The sequence below is a fragment of the Anopheles funestus genome, chromosome 2RL (assembly GCF_943734845.2).
Source record: "Anopheles funestus chromosome 2RL, idAnoFuneDA-416_04, whole genome shotgun sequence".
In the NCBI taxonomy this organism is placed as follows: domain Eukaryota; kingdom Metazoa; phylum Arthropoda; class Insecta; order Diptera; family Culicidae; genus Anopheles; species Anopheles funestus.
The window spans coordinates 88473395-88486444 of record NC_064598.1 but is presented as its reverse complement, the minus strand read 5'-3'; the positions used below and the strand labels follow the sequence as shown (position 1 = coordinate 88486444).

Here is a 13050-nt window from a genome sequence, read left to right as displayed (position 1 = left end):
ACGAACAAAATCCTTTATGCTTGGTTGAAGAATTGCAGAAGGGTGGGAGGGTTATTTACCAGCTCAACTTTGTCGATCGTTTTTAAAGACATTAGGGGCTCATTTTTTGTTTATTATTTTACCATTAGATACTACATCGGGACACTCTTTCAAAACTTCGGGAAAGAATATCCATCGTACCGGATACCATAATTACGTGCCAAGATGCCTGGGTGTCGATGAGTGTGATAAATTAGGCAGCCAGCAGAAGAAACGGTTAAATGAGCGCGTGACCGACAAAAAAAAATCATTACAGTGACATTCCACACAAAGAAATATTTATAACCACAACCTAATCGGACGTGCAAACAACCATCGGAAAGCCATCAACTTTCTAATTAATCGGTTGCGTGCCTTCCAGGGGGCATCCATGGTTTCGGAATGCAAGGATGCCACCATTTATTGTGTGCTTCGTTTCGTGGTGATGAAGCGTAACAGATAGAAATATTTGCACACAAACGCGTCGCGCAACGCGCTACTGACGATGGTGAATGCTGTCGGATTAGTTATCGCGTCCAATAGCCGGTAATATTCCCCTCCCGTTTATCCGGGCTTTTCCGGTAGAGTTGTCTCGTCCTTGATCTTTTCCTGGATCGCAGACGATAGCGTTGGCTTTTGTGTTTGATTCAACGCCCGATTGTGGCAGCTGTCTGGGTGAGTTAGTGTTTAGGGCAGAATGGGTCACAACCTTTAGTGTCGTCGTAGTCACCCGCCGGGTAAAGGGAACTGCATGTGTGTTGACTTCTGTGAGCAATTTATGTAAATTATTCTCACTCAATTTGCAGCAAGGTACAACAGGTGTCAAGTTTTTTAGCCGCACATCTCCATAATCGACGGAACAGCGTGGTCTTGGACGGAAATGTCTACGGGAGTTTTAGTTGCCACTGGAATGGTGGCAGCTGACAGCATGCCGTACGATTATCTATTGAGGTTATCTTTTGTGGGCTTCACTCACCCACTACTCCCACCAGTGGCCGTTCATCTTCACGGCCGGTGACTTATCACCATGCATGCGGTGTTACGGTTACGGTGAGCTTGATTAATCCGCGTATCTAACCGTATGCACAATGTTGGCAACACGCATCGCATCTCTCGAAGGTTAAAAATAACTCACTCCTCACCGGATTACTTCAGACACGCTCAACATCAGCCAGCCGGTGAAGCATGATTTATGTTTGCAATGAACCGCAACGAGCGGAAGGCAAAACCTATATCGGTACTGCCTTCCATACTATCCGACTACTTCACTACGATATTTTCATTATTATTATCAGCTCGAATACACTGGAATAAAGTGAATCAACAGTCAACGGCGGGAATAAAGAAGGTAGAAGAAAGCACCAAATAGACATAGGACCGTTCTCGAGTTGCTAGGGAAACAACCGTGTCCCGGACCCAGCTATTGCGTTCGAAGGTCACGGAAATCATGGTCCTAATATTCCGCTTATCACTGAACCCCGGCTGATGGTGATCGATTGGTGTACCTTGATTTTTACTCTTGTTTTTGGGGTTGATATTTCCTCTTCAAGCGTGGTGAAGTTGTTCGTACGAAATGGCTCGACGACTGATGGTAGTAGTAGGGATATGTTTACGATGAAAATCGGCTCATAAATAGGTACCCGTCGACCCGACGAGAAGAGCAACCGTACTGGAGACAACAAAAAAAAAAACCCCGGAGGTTTATTGTCCTCCGCACACACTGTACATTGCTTTTGTTAGCGGTTTTTCTGATAATGGAATGATAATGCAGACACACACAGGGATGGACTGTTTGAGTGTGTTTTTTTTTGTTGTAATGGTAATGGTTGTGGGAAAACTCGTTACCGGAAGCACTGATAATCATAGAGGAAGCAGGATATTAAATCGCTCACATTGCTGCCCTGTCAGATGATGTTGAAGTATTTGTTCGCGTTTTTTTTCGGAGAAAACACATTCAAAAATAACTTTAGAATTCAAAGAACATTTATTATTGAGCGGAATGGGTTTTGCAATTCTCGTAAAGCGCATACACATATTGTGCAATTTCTGGAAGGAAATACACAATGGGGAATGAAGAATTTATTTTTAAAACTATTAAGAATGGCCTAAACAACGTATTTTTTTTTTTGCTTTAGGGAGCGTCCAGCGATCATACGATTGACTTTTCAAGGTTTGGGTAATTAAAGCCACTCAAAATAGGCAAGGCAAATTGAGATCTTGTGCTTCGGCTTTCGGTCTATTACACCGGAAGATGTATAGTAGTTCGGAACTCATCTTACAATGAATAAATAATCGGTTTTGTGTCAGAAATTCTCTCTATTCTCCTGGGGCATTTCTGGCTTACTAGACTTCTTTTTACTACATGGCCGGATAGTCAGTCCTTGATACCGGGGGGAGAATCCGGAAATGATTTGCTAATTTAGGATATTATTTGTTATAAGACATACATGATCTCTAGTAAATCGTTAGACCAAGAAGAATCGCTAGTAAATAGTTAGCGACATGAAGCATGTTGAGATACTAATCGATCTTTAACAGGGATCTATGATTCACAGTGAAACTATAATTTCTTACCAAGTATTCCATGACACAAATGTAAAAATATCCCTAAACTTCATCACCGGTATATGTCTTAACTATAATAATGATGAGCAATAAGCTTCACAGCAGCTATTCTATTTCCATCCCACACAAAAAACAAACGATAATCGATCTTGTCCAAACGTTTGCTACAGCAGCGTCTTCGATCATAAACGCTGCACGCAATATTTTCAAGGCCAGCCCAGTAGTACCCGTATATGATTCGTAACGAAAATGGTTTTACTTTACCACGCAACTTCATTCCAGCAGTTGTTAATCTATTGCTATTTTTAATCTGTTTACTTGAGCGCACAGAGAAACGTACCGGAGTGGACGTAACCTACATACATACATTAGCGATCATGACAAGATGCTCAAGCATCGGTGGACGCAGAACTTTTGTTTCGATTTGATAATTTTAATAAGCATAAAAACGAATAAGAATCCACCTTACAGCAGAATCCAGGGATCTGCTCAGATGGTCGTACTGGAAGATCGCGCTTGGTTCTTGTGCGCTATCTGCATGACATTGGGAGCTCAATTGACGTCTAATCACACAACACGTTACACGCAGAAGCTGGAAAGGATGTGGCAATCAAAGTGACGATCGTACTGGGATGAACAGATCATCAATCCATTCAAGGCAGTAGTCGCGTGCAGTCACAAGGTGGTGGCCAACCAAACAAACGCACACACACACGCTTTCTTGGTGAAATCGTGTTTGAAGGGCGGTTGGCGCATAATCTCGATCGTGTCGATAGTCATCATTGTAGACAACACATTTCTCGCGGCAGCACGGAACCGTTCGGGGTGAATGCCAACACCCACCGAGGCGCTAAACAATCACCAACACCAGCGCAGCCCACAGTCGTAGAAATAGAATGGCCCGAAGTACGCCGTTGGCAGCGCTTTTTTGTCTTATATTCCTTAACTGTTTGAAGCCATTGATAAGCTGGCCGGCGAACGACAAAGACGCTTCCGACATGTCGCAGCCCGACTTCGATCAGTATCTCGGCGAGTAGGTTGTTTTACAGGCGGTGTTTTGCGTTGACACGCTACTAACAAAGTGTTTCTCGCTGCTTGCAGTTATCTGAAGCCCGGCGATACGGTGGCGCTTCTGCTGGACTACGATGGTACACTGGCTGAGCTAACGTCCCATCCGAATCTCACGCAGATGAGTGATGAGATGCGTGAGAGTCTGCGCAACATAGCGAACAGTGGCAAAGCGTTTGTGTCGGTCATTTCGGGACGTGATGTGGACGGGGTGAAGGAAAAGATCGGCATCAACAACATCATCTACTCGGGCAATCATGGGCTGGAGGTGCTTTATCCGAATGGAACACGCCACAACCAGGGTATACCGAAGGATGTGGCGGATAATTTCGACAAGATGATCGATCATCTCAATCGGGAGGCAAGGGGAAAAAAAGCTTTGCCAATCGTCTGAGCTATGTTTTGATTGTTATCGTTCCATTTGCAGGTCGTTCATCATGGCTCGTGGGTTGAGAACAAACGCGTATCGATAACGTTCCATTTCCGTGAGGCCGAACAGAAGTACGTCCCGGAGATGGCGGCACGCGCCAAGGAGATTATTGAATCGTACGGTTACCGAGCGAATCCGGCCCATGCTTCGGTTGAGGGCAAGCCACCGATCCAATGGAACAAGGGCCTAGCGGCGGAATACATCCTGGGCAGCAGCTTCGATCCTAACTGGCGCACACGCAAGGTGCTGTTTGCCGGGGACGATACCACCGACGAGGACGTGATGAAGATGATCAAGGGCACGGGAAGGTCGTTCCGGGTAACGAAAGATAAGGAATTGGTGACGAATGCGGACTATAAAATACCTTCGGTTGATGCGGTTTATCACCTGCTAAAGTGGATCGAATCAAGAGTCGTTTAGGTGCTGATGGATGATGGTGGGAATCCGTTTGAGACAGTGGAACCAAGTGAACGTTTTGGATTCAATAAAAGTTGAAGTGTCGTGTTTGTGTCGAACGTGCTGTTTCAGTGACAATCATATGATGTTTGTAAACATACTGCTTCTTATCAAAAGATGCAACTTCTTATCGTTTTCGTTTCTCAAGTAAACAAAAAATAAAACGATTACGGTTCGCAGCAAATGTGACGAAAGATCAACATCAGTTCAGCTTCCTGAAGATTGCTAATTAGAGATTAAAGGCACGTGTAATGGGTAGTTAAATAACACACAGGTTTACTTTCAACATGGTCAGCAAAATTTGCATGATGTAGAATAAACATGACTATTGATTACTTGAATGATAATTTAAAATTTTAATCTCTACTCTCCACTTTCTTTTTACATCTTTGTGCTGATGTGCAAAAATAAAATAAACGAAATTATAAATTCAAATATTTTTCCACCGTTTGACCCACTGTGCTCGAATCGAGCTGCTGTCAATCGAATTCGAGCAGTCGTCATCGCGTTTGGCAGAAATGTCACAATAAACAACCGTCAAATGCTGACGAAAAGAAAACAAGACACGAAAAGTTTTGCGGTAGTTTAGTTTTTCATGTAAATTATTTATTCTACTGTAGTACGAATCGAATTAAAACATGTCCTCGCCAGAAACAAGGCTCGATGTGAGTATTAGTGAAGGAGCCTTCCCAAAATAGCTGTGATTCACTTACCATTTTCTGCCACGTTCATCGATACAGCTGTACGACGATGGAGCGGAATCACCTAGCGAGTTGATGACCGGAGAAATGACCGTAACCAGCGCCGCTCAGAATACGACCGATCCCACTGCACCCAACTTCAACACACTCGATGAACCTATTAAAGCCACGATCGTAAGGATACCGGGAAGCCGATGCATATAGCGTTGAAACATTACCAATGAATGAAACTCTTTCATCGTTCTATTCCAGCTGCGTGACGTAAAGGCAGTTGGTGTCAAATTCTACCACGTACTCATACCGAAGGAAAAGAACACACTGTTAAAAGAATGGGATCTGTGGGGACCGCTGGTACTGTGCACGTTTATGGCCACGATCCTGCAAGGCTCATCAGACGACATGTACGACGGTGGGCCCGAGTTCGCGCAGGTGTTTGTTATCGTTTGGATCGGTGCCATGATTGTGACGCTCAATTCCAAACTACTCGGGGGAAATATGTATGTTTGCAAACTCATTCCTACCAGTCGAAAAGGGATCTAAAGCTTTTTTTTTTCGTTTTGCAGATCTTTTTTCCAGTCTGTGTGTGTACTTGGTTACTGTCTTACACCTTGCGCGTTAGCTCTTATAGTGTGCCGGATAATTCTACTAGGAGCACAAACAACGTTTCTTTTCTTCTTACGATTCCTCGTAGCGTCTGCCGGATTCGGTTGGGCAACGTACGGTAAGTGTTGTTGATACGATTCCAACCTAAAGTATCTAACCGGTCTAACCATCCTTCGCAGCCTCGATAATCTTCCTCGGTGACAGTCAACCACCGAACCGAAAAGCTCTTGCCGTGTATCCAATATTCCTATTCTACTTCATCATATCGTGGCTTGTCATTTCGCACAGCAATGTGTAATGGAATGCCGATGGGTTGAACTTCAATTAAATTCCAATTGTGATCAGTGTAAAGAGCAAAACGGTATCCCGACAGTGGTGACTGAACCGACGGGATAGGTGTGCACTAGAGTGGTACTTTTAAAAGTGTTTACATTGTACCCCACCGGATGGTGGTGTTGCACCCAAAGTCAAAGAGGGTACACATGACGACATCACGGCCAGCACACAACAAACGCAGGTTAACATTGACAGTAGGGGAAGAAAGCTGAAGGAAAACAACACGATGCACTTAGAGTAATCGCTACTGTACTAAACGCTAGATAAACCTTTTGTATTATACAACTTTCCACATAATAGAGTAATAAAAGGGATGAATTCGCACGGATGGATTCGTACAAAGCAATCGATGCTTGTCCACTAGAAGTATATTGATTTAACTGACTGCCAGACACGCTTATAGCAGCGTAACTTAACACGATTTGATTGTATGAGCAAAAGCGACACTCCCTTGTTTTCTATCGTGTCATTTCCATTTCCTAAAACCTCGATAGCATTATGTACAACGACACTATTTCCCACGAAGGATTGTTTTACGACATGTGGTAAGATTGTGCGTAATCTTGGTCGTGCTTCAGGCCAAGAGAAACTCAACGATATGGATTTGGACAACTTAGATCACTACAAAGATAAACCAACCATTAAACGAATCATTGTTTGGTCAAAGTTCATTGAAGAAATACCTTAATTGGGTTGATTACATTGTTAATAGGAACGATCAGCAGAAGTCTTATCTGAAGCAACACGAGCAAGCAATTTCTGTCTTTTGCCAAAGTATACCCCTGTTTGCCATTACACAGCTCGATGGGGAACCTTGTTTTATCATTGATTGCTTGTAATTGTCAAAAGGACCATAAATTTAATGCGATTTCGGATCTTGGATAGACTGCTTTACATTTAGACTGTTTTTTATGTATCTGGTAACTACATGTTTGACCTTAATGTTTGCGATAAGCGTTAGACCTAGTGTCCGCTAAACAACAAACGCATCATTTGCTCGTTTGCTTAGTAACACCACTAAGAATTTATTTCTCTCTAACCTTATCCTAAAGACATTGTTTTCGAATATCATTCTAGTTCCCGAAACAAATGTTCATTGGTTTGTTCAGCCTGGGTTGTTCCTGCTACGCGAACACGAATCGCTCGTAAAACTTAAACGCTACCATTTCACATGAAACAATATGGTATGCTTCAACAATAGCAACAGTAGTAAAACATTAACACCAACATGATACGGCGTGCGTATATTTACACTACCGCCAACACAACAAAAAAAACATAGCTTAACAAAAGCAATTTTAAGGATACTTTCGCTTCAATAACTAGAATAGAAATTAAAATAGCTCGAAAAAAGGAAGAAAACAATGAGGGACAACTAAAGCAGGATGAAATAAAGCTAACCTACGTATACAGAGTTATGCACAACGGGCAAGGTGTGCAAAACAAAAGCTCTCTTTAATCACGCTCGTCGGAACTGCTGGCGGCACTGTTGGCAGCACTTGTGTTCGGTACCAGATCGAAGGCCATCTGCATTTTAACGCAATCCTTTTTCTTGCCCCGGTACGTAAGACTGTTGGCACGCGGCTTACGGCGCATAAAGTGTCGCTCGACCCACTTCAGCATGGTCAGCACAGAATCTGTCGAGGGTAGACGTCTTTCGGCGGAGGTTTTGATGATCTGCGAGTTCGTAACACGGAACGTTGCCGCCATACCTTTGAGTGCCTGTTGGTGGGTTAAGAATTGGGTTAGTTTTCAGTGCCTCAAAAGCTAGCAGGAAGTTCACTCTAGAGCCTACCATCATGGCGTCCTCATCCGTCATATCATCGCCGGCGTAGATGATCTTGATTCGCTCACTCCAATCCACACCGAATGCCGTCCGCAGGATGTATATCGAGGCACGGCCCTTGTTCCACTGTACCGGTGGCTTTGCCTCGATCGCACAGTGTGCTTCCGCCGCACGGAATCCAAACTGAATGATTAGTTGCCGTGCCTTTTCCACCAAGGCAGGACGTAGCTCGGCAGGAGTTTCACGATAGTGATACGTCAGAAGCGGTCCCTTGTTCTCTACCCATGCACCATCACCGCAAACCTGGTGTAACAATTTGTAAAGCCAGCCATGTTAAAATCTTCAAACGAACAAAGCTAGTCTATAACTCACCGAATCTTGCAGCGATTTCAAAAGCCCACTGACTTTATCCTCGTACTCGATGGGCATGGGATGTACGAATTTACTACCGTCTGGATGTAAAATTTCCAACCCATGGTTACCGGCATACGTGATGCCTTCGATTCCAACCATCTGTTTCACGTTCTCCACATTACGTCCAGAGATGATGGCGATATACACATCCGAATGGTTAGACAACCGTTGTAGGACGTTTTTGGTCTCCGGTGGCAGGGTGGCCAGATCTGGATGGGGAGCAATCGGTGCAAGTGTACCATCGTAGTCGAGTAGAAGGGCGAGCTTATGGTTGTATCCGATGTAGCTGTTAAAAAGAAATTGTTAAAAGAGTTCTCAAAACTCTGATCAAAAATCCAACTTCCAAAAACTAAGGGACTTACTTCAGGAGATAGTCATCAAAATCATCCACAGTAACCGGTTGCATCGTGGTAGTACCGATGTCATCCTCTTCCAGCGATCCCATTGCCTTCAGGAACTGTCTCATCCAGCTGTTCACATCATGTTGCATTTCACGACGTCTCATACGTGACATCCGCAGGGTACGTTCATCTTCCGGCATTGTAAGGGCTCGATGTATCACCTCCGCAGCGGCATCCAGCTCGTACGGGTTGCACAATAACGCCTCGTGCATCGTTTCACCAGCACCAGCAAATGGAGACACGATCAGTACACCTGGAGGTTCATTGATCTGACAGGCGACAAATTCTTTCGCTACCAGATTCATACCATCACGTAGTGGTGTGACTAGACATACGGAGGCTTCACGGTAGAAAGCCGCCAGTTCCTCCTGTCCGACACAACCGTAGATGTAACGAATTGGAGACCAATTTGCCGTTGTGAATCGTCCATTGATTCGTCCCACCAGTTGATCCATCTCCTCCTTTAGCTCCTGGTATTCCTTAACGTCTGTACGGGACGGTACGGAAATCTGCAGCAGACTCACATTTTCTCGATGTTCTGGATGTTTTTCCAGCAGTACCTCGAATGCCTTCAGCCGGTTGACCAAACCCTTCGTGTAATCTAGTCGATCTACACCGAGAATGATCTTTTGGTTGGTGTTGATCACTTTACGTGCGGAGTGCGCTAACTCCACAAACCGGTCGAACGGTATTCCGATCGGCAGAGGACGTACACGAACCGAACGACCGCCATGCTCTACCAGCAAGTTCTTCCGATCCACACGACATCCAAGATTACGCTGACAGCAGTCGACGAAGTTGAGACAGTAGTCGCGAATGTGAAAACCAATCATGTCACAGGCCAGCATACCCTGCAGGATCTCATCCGACCATGGATACAGACGGAAAATGTCCCACGGTGGGAAGGGAATGTGCAGGAAGAATGCCATCTGGTACGGTAGATTCCGTTCGTCGGCAGCTTCACGGATCCAGTTGGCCGCCAGCATGAGATGATAATCGTGGATCCAGATCAACGGTACGCCAGGGTGCGTATTGTTGTTGACGGCCTTCTCAAGTGCTTCGATCGTACGGGCAGCAAACTCCTTGTTCACATCATAGTACGAGCGCCAGTGATCGGCACAGAACGTTGCCCGGCCCGGCATCGAGTGAAACAGAGGCCAAAACGTGCCATTACAGCATCCGTTGTAGTAGCTATCGAACAGCTTCGGTTCCACGTTCACCGAAACGACCTGTTCTGAGAGTAGCCCGGCAGTTGGTGTATTGTCGGATGGGTCCGATTCTGGGATCGGTTCGTTTTCATCCGTCAGTGTAATGCCGGACCAACCGACCCACAGTCCCTTGCCCTTGATCACGACCGGCGCAACCGCTGTGACTAATCCGCCGGCACTGTTGGAAAAGTACAAGGTAAAGGAAGAACCGTGATTGTAAAGATAGATTCGCCGTGTGCCGTAAACAGGGCCGGAACATGATGATAATAATGTACAGCACGCGCGTGCCCGTGCCTATCGCTATCACACGCTGGAAGGATGACACTAGTCGTCCACAGCGCACACCGCCGTAGTGATCTAACCTCAGCTAATCCTGGTAGTGGACCAATAAGTGTATACAGTAAACAGGCGAACCCTTGACCGATACGAACAACAACGTCGTCAAAGTCATTCGTGTTTGTTGACTCGTGTTGGACATTGTCGCAGGGCAGGGTAAAGGGTACAACGGAGCAGACCATTACCTCACCGTGGAAAGGTACACATTCTCCCCCACTATGTACTTTACGAAGGTCTTTCCCAGTGGATTACGGGCCATCCGTAGGCACTACCGGCCACACTGATAAGAAGCGCGCACAGGAAGCGACGCCATGTTTATTGAGAAACGTTTACCAGCGTATTCTTGAAACCCTCGCGTACATCGATCACGTGAAGTCCTCATGCTGCCAGTGGATGTGGTTCTGCTTTCTGCTGATCATTAGCAGATCAACCACCTTCCAACATTCCACTAGATATCTGCCCCGCAGTCAATCGTAGCGGAAGATTTTAGAATGAGGTCGTTGCTATGGCAATCGTCCATGTTGGATCGCGTGCACCCTAGACATCGAGTAACTCTTGCCAATTTTTTCTTCTTATTTTTGTCTTCAATTAGCACCCTTTGGGGGGTGCCTTCGTAAACACAGCAAGTACATCATGTCATCCACGCGGAACGAAACGTGAGGCCTGGTCTCTGATAAGCGCTATCAATTCCGAGACAATCGTATCCCCGAAGGTAATACAAAAGCAATCGATGACAGCAGGTAATCATTCGGTGTAATTGAAGTGACTTTAATTTAATCTTCTATAGCTGTCTTATTTCTGTCAATAAAATTGATAAGTGGATAACGTCGCTTTCCGTACTACGTGGTGGTTATCTTATCATAAGATTAAAAATAAATTACCCACAAACTCATGACCGCGTGTCCCCTTTTCGACCTAATGCGAGACATAGGCTGGTTGATCGGTAGAAGTTGGAACAGATAATTTGGGGCATTTCGCTATTTCTTCGAGAAAACATGTGCAAAAAAAGTCAAGCAGACATTACGAAGTACTAAGTGATGCTTGACATTGCTTAATGAATTTACTAAAAGCTCTCGCATGTGCGAGCTACTATGAGATAAAATTCCATAGATAAAGCAAATGTACTAACTCTAGCGAACTTTTCCGCTAGCTTCTTCATTATTCATTTTGTTTTAATGTATTTTTTCCTCCAATCTCCTCACACGGAGATGACGTTGCGTCTTGGTTGCCAAAGGTCAGCCAACAGTGACACACTTTTGATAGGAGCCAGGCAATAGATCGGAAACGACGGAAAAGAACCAGAATCAGTGTACAAAAACAAAACAAAAATTTGAAGAAAAAAAAAATGCACCAAAAAGCGTTGTAAACAACTTCTTTATAAGGTCATTTGCGCAAGCAACACCCAAATTGCCTTTAATCGGATCTCTTTAGTAGCACACTTCACAACACCACATCAGCAGAGCACACTAATGTGAACGGCTTATCTCAGACGGGAAGATTTGTCCACAGTTAAAGTGGACACAAGAGCACAACGGATGACGTGAAAGTATGTGTCGTAATGGGTCACTGAAAAGGGTCAGAAAAAGGGGGTAGAAAAGTAACAAGGAAAAACTTCCTTACCTAGCATGACGGCTAAGTTTCCCCGTCTTGGAGTCTCGCTTCAGTACGAACGGCAATCGATTGGATACCACGATCAGGCTGCTCTTGGTTTGTGCCTCCTGTGGTCCAGTGATGGTAATTTCGCAGTTTGTAGCCATCCTGCTCGCTTGTCACTTTGGAATACTATTCGCCCAAAGGAAGAAAGGAACACAAGCCACTGTTCACTAATTTCGCTGCAACGCCAAGATCTTCTCGGATCGGTTTCACTCCTCTTGTGGATCGTGGATTGATTTATCTAGCTCATAACACTTCACGCAACACACCACATCTAATCACGACAGCTTTGGTTAAGAAACACTGGAATCTACTCAAATAAGATGCTCGTTGTAGCTCTGTAAGCCTGCCGTGTAGTACTAAGTACACAACGCTACTACACAACACTGCTTTCCCGTAAATCTTCGGAACAAAAACCCGTCCCTATTCGGCACGGTCCTCTGTTTGGTATGGTCTCGCTGTACCGCGAGAGAAATGGCCTGTTTCACCGTGCAGTTGAGATTCAACTGATCCCGGACCACTGTCTGCTGCCAGCTGATAAAGGACACTCTAGGCAGCACTTGCCAGCTCGTGCGCCTCAGTCGAGGTGAATGGGGATGGGCGATGGGATGCGAATCGTGTAGAGGTTCCAGAATGCGCGGGTACAATAATAATAACATCTTCGCAAACGGTACCAACACATGGCCACATGGTCTATACTTGATCATCCGTCACCGATCCGTGGCGAGATTCCGATGGCGCACTGTATTGTAGTGTACGTTTCATGCCATCGGGTTTGACTTGATGTATGCGTGCGTGGTTTTGTTTAATCACAACAAATCGAACCTTGTTGAATTTGGTACTATACTACCCAAATTAACTACGCCAAAGCGATGGGAACGTGGACGAGAAGAAGAAATGTACCACTCATGCTCGTCTCTTGCGGGTACGTTCCGATAGAGGACGTATCGCTTGGTTTCCTGCTTCGGCACAACCGCTTCTAACCGTCGCCGTCATAAAGCATACGAGCCGGGCTTATCAGTGTGGATTTGATAGGAAGCACTCATCCCGGATTGGTTGTTATTGTTTATTTCAG

The 13050-nt window shown here is 45.0% G+C and overlaps 3 protein-coding genes across 3 annotated transcripts; 2 read left to right on the top strand and 1 right to left on the bottom strand.

Moving 5' to 3' along the window:
* Positions 1-3255: 3255 nt before the first annotated feature.
* Positions 3256-4596, top strand: LOC125762896 (uncharacterized). The gene is made up of 3 exons (XM_049425515.1): positions 3256-3616; positions 3685-4012; positions 4079-4596. Exons 1-3 carry the CDS (start codon positions 3480-3482, stop codon positions 4499-4501), a joined length of 888 nt encoding a protein of 295 aa, XP_049281472.1. The 5' UTR covers positions 3256-3479; the 3' UTR covers positions 4502-4596.
* A 474-nt stretch (positions 4597-5070) lies between these two features.
* LOC125762897 (protein YIPF6) lies at positions 5071-6523 on the top strand. Its single transcript, XM_049425516.1, has 5 exons — positions 5071-5202; positions 5278-5412; positions 5491-5735; positions 5802-5959; positions 6021-6523. The coding sequence occupies exons 1-5, from the start codon at positions 5176-5178 to the stop codon at positions 6137-6139; spliced, it is 684 nt and encodes a 227-aa protein (XP_049281473.1). The 5' UTR covers positions 5071-5175; the 3' UTR covers positions 6140-6523.
* Positions 6524-7169: 646 nt separating this feature from the next.
* Positions 7170-12476, bottom strand: LOC125762882 (uncharacterized). The gene is made up of 5 exons (XM_049425475.1): positions 11943-12476; positions 8740-10164; positions 8336-8663; positions 7973-8266; positions 7170-7899 (listed from the first exon to the last, which is right to left on the bottom strand). Exons 1-5 carry the CDS (start codon positions 12077-12079, stop codon positions 7633-7635), a joined length of 2451 nt encoding a protein of 816 aa, XP_049281432.1. The 5' UTR covers positions 12080-12476; the 3' UTR covers positions 7170-7632.
* Between the last annotated feature and the right edge of the window lie 574 nt (positions 12477-13050).

What these genes read in the sequence shown, in the direction of transcription:
- LOC125762896 (XM_049425515.1), top strand. Translation starts at nt 3,480, where the DNA reads ATGGCCCGAAGTACGCCGTTGGCAGCGCTTTTTTGTCTTATATTCCTT. An exon ending in TTCGATCAGTATCTCGGCGA is followed by an intron (nt 3,617 to 3,684) that starts GTAGGTTGTTTT and finishes CGCTGCTTGCAG; the next exon opens with TTATCTGAAGCCCGGCGATA. An exon ending in TCGATCATCTCAATCGGGAG is followed by an intron (nt 4,013 to 4,078) that starts GCAAGGGGAAAA and finishes TTCCATTTGCAG; the next exon opens with GTCGTTCATCATGGCTCGTG.
- LOC125762897 (XM_049425516.1), top strand. Translation starts at nt 5,176, where the DNA reads ATGTCCTCGCCAGAAACAAGGCTCGAT. An exon ending in AACCTATTAAAGCCACGATC is followed by an intron (nt 5,413 to 5,490) that starts GTAAGGATACCG and finishes GTTCTATTCCAG; the next exon opens with CTGCGTGACGTAAAGGCAGT. An exon ending in AAACTACTCGGGGGAAATAT is followed by an intron (nt 5,736 to 5,801) that starts GTATGTTTGCAA and finishes TTCGTTTTGCAG; the next exon opens with ATCTTTTTTCCAGTCTGTGT.
- LOC125762882 (XM_049425475.1), bottom strand. Translation starts at nt 12,079, where the DNA reads ATGGCTACAAACTGCGAAATTACCATCACTGGACCACAGGAGGCACAA. An exon ending in TTTGATGACTATCTCCTGAA is followed by an intron (nt 8,664 to 8,739) that starts GTAAGTCCCTTA and finishes TCTTTTTAACAG; the next exon opens with CTACATCGGATACAACCATA. An exon ending in TGAAATCGCTGCAAGATTCG is followed by an intron (nt 8,267 to 8,335) that starts GTGAGTTATAGA and finishes TTGTTACACCAG; the next exon opens with GTTTGCGGTGATGGTGCATG.